At 42.2% G+C, this 22,350-nt stretch overlaps 3 protein-coding genes across 3 annotated transcripts; 1 reads left to right on the forward strand and 2 right to left on the reverse strand.

Moving 5' to 3' along the window:
- The first annotated feature begins 284 nt into the window (after window positions 1-284).
- On the forward strand, window positions 285-9,572 carry LOC136446888 (coiled-coil domain-containing protein 63-like). The gene is made up of 10 exons (XM_066445537.1): window positions 285-452; window positions 1,497-1,677; window positions 3,176-3,365; window positions 3,720-3,842; window positions 4,096-4,277; window positions 6,118-6,308; window positions 6,754-7,037; window positions 7,578-7,829; window positions 8,299-8,414; window positions 8,834-9,572. Exons 2-10 carry the CDS (start codon window positions 1,520-1,522, stop codon window positions 9,042-9,044), a joined length of 1,707 nt encoding a protein of 568 aa, XP_066301634.1. The 5' UTR covers window positions 285-452; window positions 1,497-1,519; the 3' UTR covers window positions 9,045-9,572.
- LOC136446878 (F-box only protein 21-like) lies at window positions 9,053-20,920 on the reverse strand. Its single transcript, XM_066445526.1, has 13 exons — window positions 20,736-20,920; window positions 17,974-18,219; window positions 17,365-17,492; window positions 16,564-16,716; window positions 15,962-16,092; window positions 15,406-15,542; window positions 14,291-14,432; window positions 13,737-13,801; window positions 13,067-13,184; window positions 12,480-12,599; window positions 12,104-12,189; window positions 11,557-11,714; window positions 9,053-10,940 (listed from the first exon to the last, which is right to left on the reverse strand). Exons 1-13 carry the CDS (start codon window positions 20,900-20,902, stop codon window positions 10,768-10,770), a joined length of 1,824 nt encoding a protein of 607 aa, XP_066301623.1. The 5' UTR covers window positions 20,903-20,920; the 3' UTR covers window positions 9,053-10,767.
- Window positions 18,265-20,273, reverse strand: LOC136446934 (histidine protein methyltransferase 1 homolog). The gene has a single exon (XM_066445605.1). It carries the CDS (start codon window positions 20,191-20,193, stop codon window positions 19,342-19,344), a length of 852 nt encoding a protein of 283 aa, XP_066301702.1. The 5' UTR covers window positions 20,194-20,273; the 3' UTR covers window positions 18,265-19,341.
- Window positions 20,921-22,350: the final 1,430 nt, after the last annotated feature.

Genomic DNA, 22,350 nt, shown 5'->3' on the forward strand with positions numbered 1-22,350 from the left:
GCTACGCAAAGGCGACTTCTGGCGGTTTCCAGTTATAACTGCAATACATCCGAACGTCACAAAGGCCCGTTGAACAAGTTCGACGATCCCATTGATACTTTTCCCTCTATAATATAGTAAACATCCTAGGTTATACGGACATCAAAAGATTAAATATGGCTATTGGAATCACTTTTAAGACATGATGTTATGATTATCTGATTTTTATTGCTTATGGTTGTGGAATACAAAAAGGAACGGTGATAATTTCCCCCTTTTACGTAGTCTTGATAGAATATTCCGTTGCCAAGTAAACATAGCAACAGCGTCACGCAGGGTTGCTCCACCGACAGGCTCTTCAGCCAGTTTACACACACTGCCAAGTGTGCAAAGTAAACAAGACGTAATCTCCATTATTTATCGATTTTATCCGCTCCAAGAGACGGAAGAAGTGTGCCCTTTATATTGACACGGTAAGTACGCTGTATATTCTGGCGTAAGAGGGGCAATTTGCCGTAGAGGATGGCGGGGTTTGGGCGGGGAAATGTAGCGAATTTGCGGGGGGAATTTTCATGGCCGCTGGTTCTCATATGGTGCGCGGAGACCTGGGACCAGATAAAAACACACCATCATGACCTGCACCTCTCCGTAAGACCTGTACAGATTCCCTTCTGGGTTTTCCTGGAATAAATTGTAAGAGATTAGCTTCTTAAGTTGTGTAACCTTTCAATTGCGAAGCACCAAAAACCGCTATTAAAAGACTCGTGCCTCCTGACTCCAAATCATCACGTAAGAAATAACGTTAAATTATTCTAGTGATTTTTTCAAAGGAAGAAGCCTATTAAATAGACGTCGCAAGTATGATACAATTTGCCCACCTTCGACAGAAAGACCATAAACCTCCACTGTACAAGCTACATGTACTCCTAATGTGATTTTGATAAACTGACTTGTTGGCTTGTGTCAACTCGTGTAAACATCGCCCTGAGATAAGCCGATCAACAAACAGGAGAACAAACTTTTAAAGGAACTTCCGTCAGTACTTAACTACTATCGCCAGTATCGGCACGTTTTATGGGTTACTACGTGTACTATGTTGATTGATATACATGTACTTACGTATGGATCTTACGTTAACTGTGTTAGGATTGTTGGTGAAGTTGTTACCCAAAAAATAACCGAATCCTGTCTCTTGGAAGTCGGTTATTTCAATTGAACCGGATTGAAAAAGCAACCACTCTCCTTAAATAATGAAACATAACAATATGTTACACATTTACAACATTTACACATTTTCTTGGTTTTCAACCCAACATTAATATCACATTACTTGCAAATTTATTAGTATCACTTTTATGAATTGTCATTTGTAGTCATGCTGTAGAAGGTTGAAATGAAAAGCACATTGGATCATATTAATTTGTATGCACAATCTTCTCAATATTAAAGATTAAGACATTTTGCTTAAAGGCAACAAATGTCGTCAGTGATTTGAATCTCTCAATCTGACACTACAGGTTGGAAAAACTAGCCAATCAGAATGCATCGTGCAGCAAGCAGACGTTCGGAGGCGAGTGAGCCCGACATGGACGGGATGGCGGAGAGCGAGCTGTCCAAGTTACAGCGCCAGTACCGCATCATGGAGGGGGACCGTAAGGCGTACTGCGAAGAATCCCAGAACATCATTCGCAAGCAGAAGTGAGTGCCATCATCATTACAGTAATGTAAAAGCATTACTGTAAATGCAGAAATGTTCACGGTGGTTTTATGTTCATGGATTTCACGGTGAACTCTTATTAACTGCAAACTTAAAAGCTGTTCTATTGTGTGACTGTAGTGGTACTATTGTTTCAAACATGAACTGAAAACCTCCGCGAACATTCGGTCTCCATTTTCTTCCTACCGCAAAGTTAAATCCCTGCGAACATTTCTGCATTTATAGTATGTTTGCCTGTTGGTTTGATATTAAGTTATTCTTAACGTTACATCACTTAATGTCACAAGGTAAAAGTTACTCAAGCAACTGGATAGATCTAGGAAATGATTTCCTAAATCTGTACAGTTGCTTGAGTAACTGTAAGTTAAAGGTGCCCTAAGCAACATTAGGGCACTGAAAGTCACATATTCAAAATCAATCTTTTTCTGATTTCTATCTATAGTAAGTTTAGATAACACTATCCCATCGCATATTGACCATCATGGAGCAAAAATGCAATGTCGTTGTGTGGTGGGAACTCATTGAAAATCTGAGCACTTGGATGCCAGCCATCATTTCAAATCTTCCGAACATGCACGATTCTGACCGATAAGTCATGAACGCTTCCGAAGAAATAATCACGTGGTCATGGCTCAATGTGCTTGAGCATTGTGACGTCACGCGGCCGGAAATAACCGAAAATTGTCGACAGAAAACGGTTACGGCTGGATTCTGGGCTGATTTTTGGGGGGACCCAATAAATAAAATACTCCTTTTGTGGCTTGCTTCTGTGCTGTTTTTAAACGCCCAAAGTCTGAAATAATGATACAGATGTGCTAATATGGGGAAGCAAATGTCATTTTCAACCTCACAAAACAGAATTGTTTTCCCCAGAATATTTCAAGTTTTACCCCCTGATATCGCTTAGGGCACCTTTAACCTTGCATATCTTATTACCTGGGTGTCTAACCTTCATCAACACATCATTTAACCTACAACCTGGTACCCTTTTGGGACCAAATTCACATTGATTACCAGATTAGGCAGCAGGAAGAAGGTTAATGTCTTTTGCAGAACCATTCCACAAATGTAGGCAACAGAAGCGTGCTAGAAATGACCGAACCGACATGCTACTTTAAGCTTTACGCTGTAGGATATCGGCACCCTTATTTCCCACTGTCTTTTATCATTATGTGACTGCTTGGTTTCTTACTCCCCCTAACTGTATCTCATTGCTGTTTGTCTGTATTATAAAGACCCAGTAAACTCGGTCAATTTTCAGAAGAAAGCAATAAGGCAGGTGTTCTTTTCAGTATTGAGAACTTGTTGGTATACTTAAGGTACATCAAGGACTTTTTCAAAACCTCCTTGGGTACTCCAACTCTTCAAATATTCAAGTGATCACCTGATACCTGATATTGTCTCGGTAAGTGGGCACAGAATGGTTGTTAAGAGGGTGTAGGAGTCCTCGTGTGACCATGTGAACTTCCCGTTCCACAGAGCCATGATTGAAGCTCTCCAGGCGGAGCAGACGGAGATTAAGACAGACCTGACGCTGGCGGAGAGCCGACAGAACCAGATTAAGGACGGAGACAACACCCACTCCCTGAAGGACCTTGTCGAGAGTAAGGACAGCTACGAGGATCTCATCGCTGAGGAGAAACAGACCATCGCTGAACTGGATGCAAAGGTACCATTGTGATGTCTTTAACCTTCTCCCTGCCGCCTAACTCTGTAACCAATAGGAAATTGGGTGCCAAACGGCTTCTTCAGTGTGCTAAAGGTCGAAATAGGATACACTTTTCAGGATAGTCTGCTCTATTGAGTCGATGAAAACAAGTTTTAGCAATGAAGGCAGAATGAGAATTGACATCATGGTATTTGCTAAATATATTTAATACAGTTGTAAGAACATATTTTGCTGTTGTACTATTAGCTATTTCTACACCTGCGATGGTAAATGTTATATCCAGAATTATTACGAAAGGTTACTCGGCTGTTCTGTTGTGATGTTCACTGTTTTTTTTTCCAAACTTGCCTGTAGATTCGATCCATGGAGCGCAAGATTAAGATGCAGCATAAGACCATGGGAGGGGTCCACGCATCTCACCAGAGGCACACACAGACACAGAAGATGATTCGGGTGTTGGAGAATAGGCTGCACAAGGTGAGACTTAATCTATCTATCGATACCTAATATGTAGTCAGTTTCAAATTTTACTGTATATCTATCTCTAAGCCTTACTCCATATGTGGCCATATTTTACCTCAGTCACTTTGGAAGCCGTTTCATGATGTAAAATTCATACAAAAACAGTGTTTAGGTCAGAAGACAAGAAAAGGAAAGCTGCTGGTCCAGTTGCCCTGCTGTATCATTTGGAAAATGTTGACAGTTCATTTCCTTCGTCTGTCTTCTCCAGGCTACTGTGGAATTCAACGACATGTTGACGGAGAATTCCACGCTGCGAGAGGAAATCGACCACCTGCGTACGGAGAGAAACGTGTTTGACAACCTGTACAAGAAGTTGTCCAAAGAGCTGAATGAGAAGAAGAAGGAGATGGGAGAGATTATTGAGCAGTCCACCTCAGCATATGATGCCAGGTAGAGTCTTGTGACAGACTTTTCTTTGTATACTAGTAACATGTTCTAAGGTGACTTTAGTTCTGCAATTTTTCAAACATCTAAGACATAATATATAGGGATGTCCCTGTAGCTCAAATGGAGGCAACCTCAAAGTTAAGCTCCTGCCTGGTTCCAATTAGTTGCTAAATGAGACACCGGTTTAATAGTGAGTTAAGCCCCCGTCACAAATCAAGAAATTAGCTCGGCCGACTTGTCGGCGAGCTCCAAATGGCGATTTTCGGGCGAAGTACGACCGACGTCCTGCCGATTCTACGGGCTTCGGGCGAATTTTCGGAGCTCGGCCGACGTTCGCGTGTCACTGGAAGCTGCGCTTAAATTCAGCGAGGCCTCGGCGACGATTTTTGAACTCGCACAGCTCGTCAACAGTTTGCCCGTAGCTCGCCCGAGCAACGCCCAGCGCTCGGCCAATATTCGGGCGGGCATCCGAGGATTTTAGACCCGATTTTTGATCGGTCGGAGGTCGCCCAAACTCTTCGGCCTCGTGCGAGCCTCGCACGGGCCTTGAACAATAATCGGACGACCGTCGTCAGTGTTCCGGCCGACTCATGAAAAGTAAGGCGTGCTTCGGGCGAGCGTTGTGCAGGTGTTGATGGGAGCTTGGACGGGCCTCGGCCGAACTCCTTCTTGTTTATAGATAAAAGGAAACGACAGTTTGGTTTAAAACATAAGATGATAAATGATACTGTAATATTAACTAATACGAATTTCAACTTGTCGAAGAATGCTGCCAAACTTTTCTAATGAAAGACAATTCAATGCAAAGTTAAATTTTCATTCAAAAAAAAAATTATAAATAAAATGTTGACACCGAAGACAATGCTTCTTGTTTCAATTTGTATATTAATGAACTGGGGCTTGACTTTTGAGGTTTGACTTCACTTCCTGAGTTTTTTCTCCACAAAATGACTAGTTGAAAGTCCACTGAGTCATTATAGATCTATGTTTGTCTGCCGAGGCACGCCCAGGCGTCGGCAGGGCGTCGATAGGCTTGTCAACGGTCGGTCGAAGCTCGGACGGCGTTCGCCCGAGCTTCGGTCGATTTCTATTTGGTGAAAATTTTTGGATCGGGGTTAAACGACTGATCTGTTGACTTTGTGGCTCCTGCACTTGTATTTTGATTGGTCTATAACAAAATTCCTCTTTATGTGATTATTTTCAGTGTGCCCACCTACTTCACTTGTGCCCTACAGATTTGCCACAACTCAGAAAGTAAAGTTGGTCCAAATTTGAGATTGTTACCAGGCCATTTGATCCTGACTTCGTCCGTGTCCAAGAGATGGTACCGTCTTATGTGGGATTTATGATTATTAGCGTTCGACGGACGTCGCCCGAGCTCTGTTCAATTTGTGACGGGGCAGGTTTTCAGTGAAAAATACGGTCGACGCTCGGGCGAATTTGAAATTCGGCGAGCTTCCGGCGATCTACAAAATCGGCAGATGCTCGCATGAATTGTGACGCCGGCTTTAGGACAGCTCGATTGGAGCAGCACCCATCTTTTGGAAGGGCCATAAATGGGGGTCTCGTGTTCAAGGAGGTGCCTCGAGCATGTTAAAGCCATAAATAAAGGGAAAGGGCTAGCAACCCCTCCCTGTAGAAGCACATATATATCCTGCTTCTATAACAGCAAGGAAACTTGTTGCCCTATGTTCCACTAGGCACTACAGGTCTGAACGAAGACATTCTACCTGCCTATCATGTCCATGTGTGATTGACTGCTTCGCAGGTGACTGATGATGTTAACGTCCATGAAACATTAAGATTTTTATCTAACAATTGTCTCTGTCACTGCTTCCTGTAGGGATGAGGCCCAGGCTAAGATGATGGGTCTGAAGGACCGCAGTGAGAAGGACCTGGCACAGTACAACATGGAGCTGAAGGAGCTCATGCGCATCATCGACCACGACGCCAAACTCAAGCAGTTCATGACCATGAAGACCCAGGAGAGGGCTGAGATGCAGGAGGAGGAGGAGCTCAAGGGGAAGAAAAAAGGTGGGCAGAATTTTATTCTTATCTCTTGTTTCACACTGGGGGTCTCAAAGGCTTGTCCCTTTGTGCTGTGATGGAAATTTGCTTGTGGGGGAGGACAAAAATTTCATCCCGTCCGTCCATGTGGAAGGACAAAAATCTGAACTTCATGACATAAAAACACATAATTCTTTGCTAAAATTGCACATCTTTGACCCCCACCCCCAAATTATCGAAACAGTGAGTGGGGCGGACAAGCATTTAAAGCTGGAGACAGCCCTGGTTTAGACATCAAAAGAACATCTTAAAAGTCTGTAACTTAGGGGCAAGAGATGCGCCATAACTATACAAATGTTGACATTTCAGAAGAAAGACAGTAAAAGAAAAGAAGGTCTTGCAAGAAATAATACGTCATGATTGACTGTAATGTTGTCAATGGTTTTACATGACTGTTTATTTCTTTTTGCAGAGGAAGAGAAGCCAGTTGGAGGAGAAGAAACAGTAGAAACATATGAGGCTGCCTTCACGCGAATCAAGGAGGTCACGGGAGAGGAAGACATCGACACTCTTGTCAAGAAGTTCATCGCTACAGAGGACAAGAACTTTGCACTGTTTAATTATGTTAACGAGCTGAATAACGAGGTGGAGCTCCTGCAGGAACAGATCCAGGAGATCAAGGATGAGATCGCCAAGTTTAAAGCTCAGGGCATCGAGATGGAGAAACAGAGGAAGGAGATCATGAAAGACCTGGAGGTGGGACGTCTTCTTGTCTTTCCTCCTGATGTTATGTTCATTTTCCCCATTGAACCTCTATCAAAACATAACATAAAACTAGAAAGGCAATGTGCAAGCAAATACATAATGTTTATTGACTAAAACACCTTCATATATCTGGTGACCAGCCCCTTCAACCTGTCCTGCCACTTGCTACATTAGGTGTTAGACAATACATGGTGTCTGCTACACATCGGGTTACCACAGTGACAGCCGTCTGGTCCAGGTCTTTGACATTCATTTGGAAGGGAAGAAGAACAAGAAATATTGAAAAAATATGTTACCCTTCTGTGAAGGTAAACATAATGAGTTTCTAGGAGCTACAACACAGAACAGAAATATTAGGAGGCTTGAAATTTCATCAGTTGGTAAAATGTATAATAAGAAATTAACTGTTCTCCTACTCTAAAAATTTCACTCACCAGAATTTTCGACGGAATCATTCGGTCTTCATCAGCTATTTGACCCAAGTGCTGTAGACACGTGTTTCCCTGCTAACATCTCCGGTCACTTTCACAGGCAAAGGCGACATCATCCACCCAGCAGGCTGACCAACACGAGCAGCAGCAGAAAAGTACCAACAAGATCCTGGAGCAGCTGAAGGCCGCCGTGGAGTCCGTCTTCACCAAGATCAACTGTGACCGCTCCGTCATCACCGACATGCTGGGGGGCAGCGAGGGAGTCACGGAGAACAACATGATGCAATACCTGGGTCTGATCGAACAGAAGACTAACGACCTACTACAGATGCAGGCTTTCTTGGAATTGAAGGTGCCCAGAACATTATCTTTATCAATTTCCTCTATTAAGTTGCAAAAGGATATACAACAACAACAACAACAACAAAATAATGTTTGATATTCATTTGTAAATACAAAATGTCCTGTATGTAGTTTGGATTGGGTTGGTCTGAGATACAACCTGTCTCAAAGCATGTTTCAAAGCACGTTTACAAGTGAGTCTGCCATGAGATACAATCATCTGCACCCCTCATTCATTCAATGAACGACAAAGACGCAAAAAGGTCTGGGCTAGGTAGGTTAGGCTTTATGTACAGGCGGCCCAGTGTGTGGGGGGGTAGGGGGTTTGTGCTTACAAAACTACCTCTGTTAGCTTGGATGTCAGTCAACAGGTGAAGTCTTGGCGCATGGTGCATCTGGGTCACCTAATTAACTTATTTGAGCTCCGCCCAAATATTCAACATGTGATAGTAACTCTTCTTTTACGTGTGGCCTTCCAGGAGGCTGAACAGAAAGGCGAGGAGACAGGCAGGCCGGCCACCACCACCCTGGCCATTGGTCCCAGTGTTCCCCCCATCCCTGCCACCATGCTGAACATCGCTGCACCGTCAACTGGGTATGTACACATGTACTTCTGTTGTCTTCACTAAGAATCACAGGTCATTCTGTCCAGGGATGTAACTGGACAACATACTATTATTATTAGAGAGATAAACATTTGAAATGCAGCCCTTCTGCATTGTACCAAACATACCTGAAAATGTCAGACATTCCTTTTTAGTATGACAACTACTGAAACAGAAATGTGCTCTTGAATCTGATACTTAAACATGGGTGTCAAGTAGCATTATTACGTGACTTTAAAATGCACCCCTTCTGTATTGTACCAAACATTCCTGGTGGTAAACCGTATGTTGTTCAAAACACCCCTTGTTAGTATTGACAACTACAGAAATGTGCTCTTAGGTCTGATGATTTTAAAAACGCATCAAGTAGCATTGTTACGTGACTTTGTTCCCTCTGGCAATTTTACAGCGATGATTACGAGAGTGAATCAGAATCGGACGACAACGGTGATTACAACCGACCCATGTCCCAAGACGAACTGAAGGCAAAGGTCATGCGCAGCATCACCAAGAAAGAGCAGGCGCCAAAGAAGCGTGCAAGCTCGCCAACGGGAGACAAACACGACAAACCGCGCCCGGGAAGCAAGCAGGAAAAAATCAAGAAGCCAACGAAGAGATAAACAAGAACTGCATGTTTATAGGACCTTTTATTCCTGTGTTTGCCCCACATTTTTTGGTATAGTTGTATCCGTTAGCATGTAACGTTAACCTATGGCACACATTTGTGGCACACTTTTGTTTGCCCAGGAGCGGAATACTTTGTACTGACATATAATACATTACAACAAACAACCGAAGATATACAGAATACACAACAACTTTTGTTTCCCAAGAAGAGTACACACATGTAAAAGGCTGTAAATGTATATAACAAAAAAGTTTTTGCATATTTTTAACAGGAGTTCAACAGATTTTAAATGCCAAATACACATTTGACTACATGTTACGATGATGCAGCATCAAAGTATACATGTATTTTAACCAAATGCCAGTGATATCTATTTTTGTATTTGCTGACACAGTAGTCTCCATTATATATGGAGCCAGTGATGAGACTCTTAAAGTGACCATTGAATTCTTCACATGATGTACATTAATGCAAGTCCATTGTTAAGAAAAAGAGTGAATAAATTATAAAAGAGCGTGAACATCATAAGGCTCTTTACTGTAATTCATCATATAGATAGTTTCTGGTCAAGTTGAAGAAAATGTTTTGATCAGTTTCTTGCCTCAAAAAGTAGATCTACATGTATAAGGTTATAATGAGATTACAAATTGTCATTCTTGATAATATTGCAATTTCTTGCAAAAATCTTTGAACCACTACATTTACTGGGTTAAACATTTTTTTCACAAAGTAGTCTTCACCGTAGTATCTGTAGAGAAAGTAGACCATTGTTCCAGATGCAAATTTCTAACAGGAGAAAAAATATTTACCGGATATTTTAATCTGGTAGTATGACAGTATGATGTGATATTTCACATTTCGAGTAATTCACATATTCCACAGTTATAATATTGGAAATGTTGCCGCTGCAAGTATGCATATTGATCATAAATATCAAGCATCATATTACCAATCTAGCTGGCAAAATAATTTAATCATGCTCAGGAATTTTCAAACTGCCATATCAGCTTATACTACGGTAAAAGTCAGGTACTCATCTTTGAACCTGGGTGGAGTGAGGAAAGTCGTGTTGAGTGCCTTTCCCAAGGGTACAACATCGGTGGCATGTCAGGGTAGCCCAGGCCCTACAGGGTCTTGGCCAAACACCCTAACTGTTATGCCAACAATACGTGATCAGTCACATGGTAGCAGTGCAGAATTTAGTGCTGAAAACCTTTTCTCCTCTTGAGTTGTTATATCAGGCAATAGTATGCTTGCTATAAGATGGAAATTCTCTTTCTTGGAAATTGTGTCAAACACTTGCAATTTCCGTTTGTCTTCTGTAACTTGTGTCCTAACTCCTAAGATTAGGAGTCCACGCGCTATAATGAAGCTCTGCATCTATGTGAGTGATCCAACCAACAAGCATCACAAGTTAGCTTTGGCTCTAGCTTAAACATTTGACACAATCCAAGAACAGCCCTTAAAGTTTCTACTACAAAACTCCTATGCTTAAAATTAGGCTTCTGAAATTAAGGTCATACACAGCATGATGTAAACACCTGAAATATTGTTACTTAATATACATATCACATCGGACCTGCACATTTCAGCATTGATTGAATAGAAATTATAAACCGGTAGAATGGTACACTCTTCCACTCTTCAGTACAATGCCCCATCCTCTTGCAAGTCAACTGTTGTAACACATTATTCATGGAACACTCAGTGATCAGCTAAGGTGCTGCTTCTGCGGAGGCGAAGTGCTCGCATGTCATTTCCTCATCGTGCGGATATCTCTTCTTTAGCTCGTTGTTTGGTATGTAATAGTTTCCTGTGAACTGCTGGAAGAAGCGACCAATTTCTGGGTGGGTGATCTCACACGGATGTTGGTGATGCTCCAGATTCTCTGTGAGGTATCATACCAGTGTTTTAGACTCAACATTACTACTTAAGCTTGCTATGCTTCTTTGATAGTAATCTACAACATTCTTAAAGCAAAGAAATCATTGAGGTCTAAAAGCACAAATATCACAGGCCTTCAAAGGAATTTGAACTGATTTTCACATGTCACTACTTGTCACTCACTGATTCATGACATCATGTTAACTGCATTTGCAAATACTCTATGTGGCATGTGTACAAATTGAACAGAGTTCAAAGGCTGAATGCTATTGCCATCCAGGGCAACAAATTTCTTGAAAAATTTCCATCTTTACCTAAAGCTTTTAAGCCTGTACAACAGGTTCAAATTCCAAGAATTTATATGGAATATGTAGTAACTGATGTATAAGACTGCTGGGCGACTAACTAGTGCAGTGGTTACCCGAGGGAAAATGCAGACTTGAACTACTTTATTGACAATGATCGAAAGAGACAATGGTCTCACAGGGTCTTCATTGGTGTCTGCCATGAAGGACAAAAAATACTGGAATTGCTTTATCTATGAGTTTTAATACCACTGGAGAATATTTCTCCGGATGTAAAATGATGGTGATGATGTATAAGAACCGTGGAAAGCGTACCTCGTGCTGCGTATCTGTTGGAACCATCAGCCACCAGCACGTTAAAGAAGGGTTGGTTGGGTCCCTTGGAGAGACTGTGTACGCCCATCTGTATCATCCACTCTTCACTCATCTCACACTGGGGGTCCCAGCCATAGATAACACAGTTGTAACTGTACCTGTGGACACAATTTTAGATATTATATTGTCAGTCCTGTTCAAACAGGTTCCACACTATCTTCTTTCCAGCTCCTGTCCTGCTGTGAGTCAGCTGAGCATAAAAACGTCTGATGTTTAGTGTCTGACTGTAACCCCATTCACCATATCCTTACTTTTCCCTGTACATCGGGATGTGTTTGAATCCAATTCCATCTGGTTTGTTGGACAGCCTTGGTTGCAGGTCAGTCTGTTCAATCTGGAGTTCTATATTACTAGTATATATAATATATAGTGTATTATGTAGAATATATCATTTTTACACTCATTATAGCCGTTTCTCGATGTGCGTGAAGATTGACCCGTAGCCACATAAAACAGAACAAACATATGGTATGACAATTGATTCTACCTTCTATGCCTCATGATCATGCCCACAGAGTAGATCACCCCGTCTGCGTTGAAGTTCTTCTTGTCGTCCCTCCGCTTTTGCTCCACCTAAATCAACAACAAGACGGATTAGTAACATGCTATGACTGGCTTTCCATCTTGAATACAAAATATAAATGTGGGGGGGGGGATGCGCAACCTGCTTGACACAGGCAGTAATCATCTTATGTCATACCTGGCTATGGGCTGCGATAACGTTCCATCGAATGATTCAAACGTGCTTCGCATACGCTGCTGTCAAAAATTTGTGGAGTGAGGTGGGGTGGGGTATGGGGTTGTTGTGGAACGGAGTGGGGTTGGGTAGGGTGGTGTGGGGTGAGGGAGGAAAGTCGTGTCACCTTGGGAGGTTCGTCCTTGATTTGTTGCTGCTGTGTGGCCTTGACCATCATGTGACGTATCTGACTGGACAGTTCCTCGCCCTCTGGCCGATCTAGCAGCTGCTGTAGATTCTCAAGCACCTTTATTAAGGTCACAAACAAAACGAACAACAAAATAAATGTACATATCAATTCTTGGTCTAAAACCTGATTCTCCAGTTCTGTCCTTTAGTCACTGACGAAAGATTGTGGATGCTGTCTGAAACGTCGGACAGACGGGGAGTGTTTCAAAATTTCATCCAGTTGCTTGAGTAACTGTCTTTTGGCGTAACAAAATAAACACAAACCATCATTTACAGGCTTCAAAGTTAAAGGAATAGGTTGGTCAGATGGTGACAGATAATGTTCTGAACCATTATGTGACCAAATTCTACATTAACAAACTCTAGTAAAATAAGAAAACATACCGGTGGTGTTCAGCTAAAACAAGTTATAACTAGAATAAAAATCCCCAAGGCATTGTGCATAAGGAACTGTTGGTATCTTTGACCGAAGCTAAAAATCATATTCTAAGACCTTTGAAGAAAAGGCTAATCTTGGAGCCTTACCTCTGAAAGGTTGATGTTAAGGTGAAGGTAGACCCTGGCCTGTAGAAGGGCATTCTCAATGTCACCGGGGTTCAGCAGGAGAGCAAGGTCAAGGTTACTCCTCAGACATACCAAGGAACTGCGGAAGAAGCGGTAAACAGGAAAGTAGCAGGCATACGTCAGTGCAAAGTTTCAAATTGGCTGCCACGTTCATTGTGACGTCATGACTGGGCAAGTCACCGATTAATGTAATTACCTGGTGGAAAGAATCAAAAGCTGGAGGTATGAAGTTTTGATGGTTCGATGTTCAATAACATCCAAAGTGTGAATATTTTGTGAAAATTTCTATGTTATCAAACAACAGTATTATGTTTTATGTAATTTCAGGAAATTCTTAATGTTGATGTCATTGGTGTCTTATGCCCTTTAATTATGGTTAATCATATCACAAGTTACTAGTAATGCATGAACGGCAACCTTTGTTTTTTCTGTGTGTACATTCACAGCCATGTAGTTACAACAGCAAAAGTACAAACTTATCTTTTCACTTTGTACATTCTTATTAATTCATACACTTTCATTTACAGATCGCAGACACTTTTTCTCCTTACAAAACTTCTCCTCGCTGAATTTTTCTTACCAATACTAGTCTCCCCCTGATTTATAAGTAGCTTATTGGAATAACGCTTACCTGTCTCCCATTTGAGCCTGTCTTCTCCCAATACTGAGGAGATTGTTGACCATTCGGGTAAATACCTGAGTAATACAAATTTACAAGTGGGTGTCAGAGTAGGACATTTGACCAAGGGTAAACTATGTAGTTCTAATTCAGACACCCAAAAGATTACATTACAAGAAACAAGGGTGTGCTAAGCATGCAGATTAGACAACTATGAATCAAAGCAAATATATAAAGGGATGAGTAAACTGCACACCATCTGTGCAGTACAGCAGCACCACCTAGCAGGCTATGTTAGAACTGCAGACAAGCAAACTACACTGCATTTTGTCCTATAGTAGTATATTATATGTTCCTCCCCACAAATTGCAGTTTGAAAAAGGAGCAATGGGTACTACAGTTGTATATGAAACAGGTTCACCAATCCAAGATGTTAATGCTTGGAACTGCTAGGACAATGATTGTCAAAAGATGCCATAATGTGCAACAAGATACATTGACAAAAACATATATGTATATTTCACAGTCAGAATAACATGCATTTGTGTATACAACTCTAAACTTACGGTTTTTGATGACACAGCCTCATAGCAGGAGTCAGGCATCCAGTTGACGCCATGAATGTCGATAAGGTTGGCACACTCCCTCCTATTTAGGAACCTGCCCTTTCCAAAGGCATCTATGTACATGTAGTCATCTGGGGAGTCACTGGGTAACAAAACAAAACAACAAGAAAATTTAATCATTTAATAACTTAATTGGACAAGGAGACAATGTAATAAAGTTTGTAAATGCAAGGATCATAGCAAGTTTTTACATTAACAAGAAATAGTCAAGTGCACGAGTTATCAGCCCAGGATTGATGTGTTCAAAAGATGCGTTTTGCCCCCAGAACTATTATAACAGTAGGGGCATCCTAATTAGATAGCTTTAAACAACGCTTGCAGCAGCTATATGTGCAAAAGTTAGGTGTGACAGGTCATTCAGTGTAATACAATTAGCATGTGCTGTGCTGCGCTGCGCTGCGCACCTGCAAACCCTCTGTGTTGTGCCAAAGGTTTATACTAGGGGTGGGTACCGGTACATAAAATTCAGGTCCGGTCCAGGTCCAGGTCCAGAGGGTCAGGTCCAGGTCCGGACCTGTACCTGTACCTGATTATAGTAGTGTCGCAGTACATCATATTTTGGAGAGCGAGACACACGTAAAAGTCTCCAAACGTCATGTCTGGAACGATATAATTTCTTAGGTTTGCACTTTGTCTCAAAATTATAACTATACTCTCCTCGCCGTCTGTTTACTCATCCTTTAAGTGTTTCTAGATATGATTCACAGCTAACGTCTTCGAAAACGACTTGTTAAATTTGCTGTTTTGTATTTTCTTAGACTAGTTATGTGGCCGCCTACTGGTAGCCTGGTACTATGAATTTTCTAATCGGTCCATAGGTCGGTCCACTGATTTTTTACGGACCTTTTTTTTTGGACCGGTCCATTAAGAAATACCGGTTTTGTACCGGTACACGGTACCGGTACCCAGCCCTAGTTTATACGGCTATACATTATACAGTTACAGATCTTGTACGCCATACAGCAGTGACACCATGCAGGTTGTGTTTGAACTGCAGACAGTCATAACACAACTAGAGTCTTGTATGTAGTAACAGGAAATAAGAGTTTGTCTACCCGTCGGGCTGATCGTGCCATCTCAACAGAAAGTGGTTTGGGAAATTGACAGGTTCCAGGTGAACGCCCAGACACTTGGCGATCTCCGCGTACAGGATCGCCATGGTGATGGGAATACCAGCCTTCCTCTCCAACACCTGAGGACACAAGGAAAGGGGAGGAGATTATTGAAACACTCATCAAAGACTTAGAAGTCTGTAAAAACACTGTACTTTACATGTATACTAGTCACTATACTATAGGACACTACAGTACAGTACATTATAGTATGCTATACATACAACATTTTTTACTATACTTAACTATACTATACACTATGCTATACTATACTATACTATACTATACTACACCATATTATACTACACACCATACTATATTATACACTATGCTATACTATACTTTACTATACTATACTATACTTTACTATACTAAGGAGAGAAGACAATACTTCATATTTTTCTTCTCTACATCATCATCATAGTGTTGCCTAACACTTTGTCATTTGTCTTATTAACTGACTTGTAAAAGAAAAAGGCCATGTATTTCTGTGGCTTACATAAGGTAGAAATGAGTTCTTGGCATCGTAGTATTCCTCGATGTTGCCTCTGAAGTTCATCTGGTTGTAGAGAACATGGTTGATTCCCTCCAGCACCTGCCTGCACTCATTTCTAGAAAGCACAGGGGGCGCTGTGATAGAGAAAAAGGAAAACAAGAAGCTTGGGGTTACCTGGTAAGTCGAGAAGGGCAGGTGCACCTGAGGGAAATATAAACTTCTTTATTAATAGCAGTCTGTATAACGCAAACTCCAGCTGTCCAGGGGTTTATGTCCCCTCCCCGCTAGGGGGTGACTGGTTACGGTGGGCTGCTATACAAAAGTCATGCTATAAGCGTGATTTAATCAGGCTATCATTAATGGATACTGGCCATTTGCAGTAATGGGACAAACAGAAAAAATGTAATGGTCATTTTTAGCTGCAAAGATTCATTTTTGTGTGCAGATCTAGATATTTCTTTCTGTTGTCCTTTGGTACAATTTTACTCTCCATTTTCATCTTCCCACCATAATACTTGGTATCTAACCAATGTTCCCATCAGAGTACCTTGGTATCTAACCAATCAGAGTACCTTGGTATCTAACCAATGTTCCCATCAGAGTACCTTGGTTCCTGCTGTCCCTGATGACAGCGTGGTCGGTGTTCCTGGTAGAGATGTCTGCTTTCACCCTGTCTACAATCTTGTCTATCTGCTGTACCACCGCCTGTACTGTCATGTCCTCAGAGGGATTGTTCCACTGTGCAAACAGCACTGCTCCTATGTAAAGGTAAATGTAAAGCGGTCGAACCTCAAACTGAGGACGAAGCATGGCGCTTTTTCGTCAGCTATTAGTGGAATGCAGCCAGAGGCTGTTTCCACAACCTCTGAGCCGCAGAACACAGTGAATCATCATCATTAGTGGAATGTGGCTTTGCTAAGGCTCACATATTTTTGGCCAAGCACACTGGGTCACCCCAACCGGGTTGGGTTCTTTTACCTGTGTGTGTATGGTCACACATAATGAGTGTACAAAGCCTACAGCCAGGAGTTTGCTACCCCCAGACCCCGGGGAAGACCACCGAAGAAATGGAAAGACTGAATTGTGAAGCACACTGGCTTAAACAGTCGGGAAGCAAAGGCAAAGGACAGGACTGCTTGGAGGATCCTCCGGGAAAGCAAGGGGCCAGTTCCTGGCCTGAGCACGTAGGCAGGTATGGTCACAAAAAACATGTTAGGCCATGTCATTTCAAATTCTTATTCAAGATATAAATCTGGGAAATCAAAGTGAAAGCAGAATCTATGGGAAATCTGTAACTTAGTTTACACAAGATAGAATGAGCACTACCGGCTTGGTGAAACCTGACTAATTAATCACATTTAAAGTTGACCAATCAGAATCAGGCATTTGCCTTGGTGCTGACTGACCTTCCAATAAACTCTGCTGCTCCTCAGGCTGTTCCAACACCTGCTGCCACTCCCCCTTCAGGTGTTGGTGCTGCATGTACCTCAAGACCTTTTCTCCGTAGTATTTCAGAGTCAAGTCCATGTGTTTCCTGTCATTGGTATGTATGGATGTACATGTAACTCACTAACAGGTAACAATATCATAATTACACAATAGAATCACATCCTTCATTCATAATGAGTGTCAAGTGAGGGGGAAAGTCTGCAAATCATGCAGTATGAAAATCACATTGTGCCAACAATTATCAGAATAATGCAAATTTGAGAATACACAGACCCTGAATAGAATCTAATAAAGCCATACCGTTGTTTTTCATGCAGTAGAACAATCAGTTCATTGAGCATTGAGAATGACATCTGTTATTCACAATGAGTGTCAAGTGAGGGGGAAAATCTAAAAATTATGCAGCATGAAAACCACATTGTGCCAACAATCATCAAAATAATGAATTTGAGTATATACAGATATAGAGTCTAATATTAGTAATAAAGCCATACCGTTGTTTGCTAACAATTATCAGAATGAGTTTGAGCATACACAGATTCTAGACAGGATCTAATAATGCGTACCGTTGTTTATCGTGTAGAAGAACCATCAGTTCGTTGAGCACGCTCCGCATCATGCACTCATTCCGTCCCGCCAGCTCCACGAACGGTGCGAACGCTTCGGACGGCACCTCGTCTTTGTGGTAGAACTGCGGCGAGAACGTGACCAGCAGTTCTCGCACCAGCCTCCCGCACTTGAACCGGTTCTGGAACTCCAGCAGCCAGTTGTACTGCTTCTTTGGGCTGTACCGCATTTTCAGGGAGGGCCATCTTGGAAACAAAATTAAAGCAATAATCTTATGAGTGTTTTGCTGTATGGCTTTATTTCAGATGTGAATGTTCAACTGTATAATGTTAGATGGCACCTGAAATCAGTAATACTGCCTGGGTGACCTATGCATTGCTATGTTGCAATTTTTTCAAAATAAAACGCATTAATACTTGGGTAAAGTACCTGAGCATTTCCATTTCCTTTCAACTATTGAGTATTGTTATACATACTAGTACCCAAAAAGACACAAACACACATAGACTGTTTCAAAAAGCTACATGCCAAAGGATTCATGTAGAAATTGTTCCTTTTTTTTATGTGGCGGTCTTAGAGTCACGAGCCAGTAAAATTGTGAAATATGATCTTGGGCACTTTGACAGCTTGAAAATACTTTATTTATTTCAATATATTTCCATTGAATAAAATCATCTCTTTTCAAAATACAAAATAACATTTGTCAGTTGTAAATGATAAGTCACATGGCCTAACTAAAATATATTGAGCATCTTCTAACTCAAATTACTTGATTTGCATTTTGGAAATCTTGTATTCACATCTAAATGTTGCAATGTTATGTGGGCATCGAGTCTCGCTGCTATATACTAGTAGTGTACATGTTGGAAAATAGCCTAGCTTGAAATGAGGGAACAGTTACTGTAATAAAAAGTCTTTTGTTGCTAGCACTTCACAATGACCTACTAGTATGTCAGTATGTAGCACTCTTCGGAAAGTGTTCATAGGGATAACTCTGAGTCTGATGTATTTATTACTAGTCTGTAATTGATGTTCTTGCCATTTATATCAGTAACATCAGGCAATCATTCACTTACAGTCCATTAACCAAAAGTGGTACATGTATTTTGAATATTTAGCACATGTGAGTTGAATTTCAGTTGATCTAACCTTTAGCAATCACATCACATGTACAATATATCACCAAAAACATGTTTGAGAACATGTTTTCTCAATCTAAGACAAACAAAACCTATCAGTCTATAATAGTATAGTGGGATTTTTAAAACCCACAAAAGTAAGTATATCAAATATATTCATTTTGTTGAAGTACTTAAGTACTGAAATTACAAAATTGTTCATTTTCTTGAAATGTACTGATCAATCCTTCAAGACTTCTTCATTTCAATCTTGAGAATTTCTCTGTTGACTCCTTCTGAGTAAACCTTGCAGACTTCACTTTGGAAGACGCCTTCCTTTTGGAGGAATTCTTCAAATAACCTGGTCCCCCCTCCCACGCCGAAGTAGTGTGTTTTCGCCGCCAGGTAAACTGTGCCATGTGGGGCGAGTACACTCTTCATCAAGTCATGCAGCTTCTGATAGGAGTCAGTATTGTAGATTGTCTCGGATGTTAGGATGACATCATACTTATTGTTCGTAGACTCTGATTCCTCCGTCAAAAGTTCTTGAACCCCGCCCCAGTCCCCTCCAAAAAATCTGCATCTGGCTGCATCAAGACCTGCTCCCGTATTGAGTACAACGTTGGGAATCGTCACATTTTGTAGCACTTCCTCGTTGTAGTCTTGGAAATGAATACGTTCCGCTCCTTTGGTGAGCGCGAGGATCCCGGGTAAGCCGGCACCACAGCCTAACTCCAGCACCATCAGGCCAGCCCAGGAGAGCGCGATCTCGCTGAGGTACTGCACGAGGTCCACAGAACACTCCCAGATTTTCATCCCGCCTTCGTACACACTAGGGATGAGGTCGGACTCTGACGTACTTGCTTCTAGGCTCTTGCTTTCAGGAGAGGTTATGTAGGATAATACTTCTCCCCCTTCCAGTCTGAGCTGACTGGTGGTTGCAGGTTGTTGCACTTCAGAAAAGGACATGGAGATCTCCTTTGCAGGTAAAGGGGGAGGGGGGCACTCTTGGGTACCATGAAGTTCTCCTGTGTTTTGACAGCTACTATCTCCTTCCTCTCCGTCTTCTTCGGTTATCTGGAAGCCGAATGTGAAGGACATTCTGGTTCTTACGTGATTTCTATCCTGTGAAAAACCTCAGTTCAGCTAGCACCATGTGCACGTCCACCCCCGGTACTGAATACTGCGTATACCGGAAGTAAATGCGTGTTGACCTTTGACCTACCTGGTGCTCCGATTTCTTCTCAAGACAGACATTAATAATATTCCATCTCATTTATGACCATTTATACTCAGTTATCATATGACATGCAAAAAATGTGAACCTTTTACCCTTAGTCAATTTGCAATATTCTTAACACCTCGACGTCTCCAAGGAAGGAACGTCGCAACGAAGATCGCATCAAGAAAGACACCAGGAAAGTTTAGATCATCAAATAATTTTCTGCACCAATATTCACTACCTCACCTCAACTATATGGATGATGACGTGCCTGGACAGTAGATAAAGCTGCAAATGCCTCTACAAATATGTTATCATTAGGTATTGTGGTTATACGTAACGTTAACTACGTACGTACGTAGACTGTGGGGTCTGATATATGTTATCAGACGTTCAGCGTTATACGTAAGACTATCCCTACCTTTCAAACAACTTGAGCCTCCAAATTTCCCCGCTTCTTGCGACTGCGTTGAACCTACTGCATGTGTAGCCGAAGTTTAACACGTCATAGTGGTCCAGGACGAGCGAGCGGAGAACCTGTTCCACTGTTTCATCTGCGAGAGAATTTATCGTCGCACCGGCCGCCATCTTGTATGTTTATGTGGACTGTTCCATTTAGTTCGGTTTTGAGGGAGAGAAAGTTTACGAATTTGAGTAAAAGTTGGGCAGATCAATGGAAGAGCGTGGTTTGCTTGAGTACATGCAAGAGAAATACACACTACACTACCAAGATATTTGCTGTAATGTGATTGGTTAAGCCACCTAGGGCATCTTGCACTAATGGCCTATAAAAGCCAGAACACACTGTACTTGTGCTCATTCGAGCCTTGATCCTTGAGAAAGCCACACACAGGCGAAACATGTCGGTGTGGGCTCGAATAAAGTTCTAAACGGGAACTATACGCGGCTACAGCCTCTTTCTGAAGATGTGGTGTGAGTGTGTACGGTTGGTTTGAGGTCGCCCACTACTACTGCCTATTGAATTTCCACATTGGAGTCGACTTCGCCGGTGAATCGCTCTGGAGCTCCGGACCCAGAGGAGATCCTGTACACCAGCCCAAGAACCTTCATCAAGAGAAGAAGCTGGAAGAACATCCGCCGCCAGAAGAGCACAAGCAGACTGCCCCACCATCACAGTCCAAGACTGCTACAGCGAGAGAAGAGAGTCTGAAGACGCCGCCACTGTTGCCCAAAGCCTGCAGCGCAGATACGCCAGAGCTTCCTACGACGCCAGCGCCAGAGACAGCCGTTGCAAAGGCAGAGACAGGCTAGAAGCTACACGGACTCTATTCTTTGTTTACATGTATTGACCTTTGTGACAATTGTAATTGTTCTAGAACAATAGATGAAGTCATACTGATAGAGGTCAAGTGAGGTCATGTAGTCAGTGCATTTAGAACTGTAGAAAAACAGAGTGCACTACCAAGATATTTGCTGTAATGTGATTGGTTAAGCCACCTAGGGCATCTTGCACTAATGGCCTATAAAAGCCAGAACACACTGTACTTGTGCTCATTCGAGCCTTGATCCTTGAGAAAGCCACACACAGGCGAAACATGTCGGTGTGGGCTCGAATAAAGTTCTAAACGGGAACTATACGCGGCTACAGCCTCTTTCTGAAGATGTGGTGTGAGTGTGTACGGTTGGTTTGAGGTTGCCCACTACTACTGCCTATTGAATTTCCACATTGGAGTCGACTTCGCCGGTGAATCGCTCTGGAGCTCCGGACCCAGAGGAGATCCTGTACACCAGCCCAAGAACCTTCATCAAGAGAAGAAGCTGGAAGAACATCCGCCGCCAGAAGAGCACAAGCAGACTGCCCCACCATCACAGTCCAAGACTGCTACAGCGAGAGAAGAGAGTCTGAAGACGCCGCCACTGTTGCCCAAAGCCTGCAGCGCAGATACGCCAGAGCTTCCTACGACGCCAGCGCCAGAGACAGCCGTTGCAAAGGCAGAGACAGGCTAGAAGCTACACGGACTCTATTCTTTGTTTACATGTATTGACCTTTGTGACAATTGTAATTGTTCTAGAAC

The sequence above is a fragment of the Branchiostoma lanceolatum genome, chromosome 1 (assembly GCF_035083965.1).
Source record: "Branchiostoma lanceolatum isolate klBraLanc5 chromosome 1, klBraLanc5.hap2, whole genome shotgun sequence".
Taxonomy (NCBI): Eukaryota; Metazoa; Chordata; class Leptocardii; order Amphioxiformes; family Branchiostomatidae; genus Branchiostoma; species Branchiostoma lanceolatum.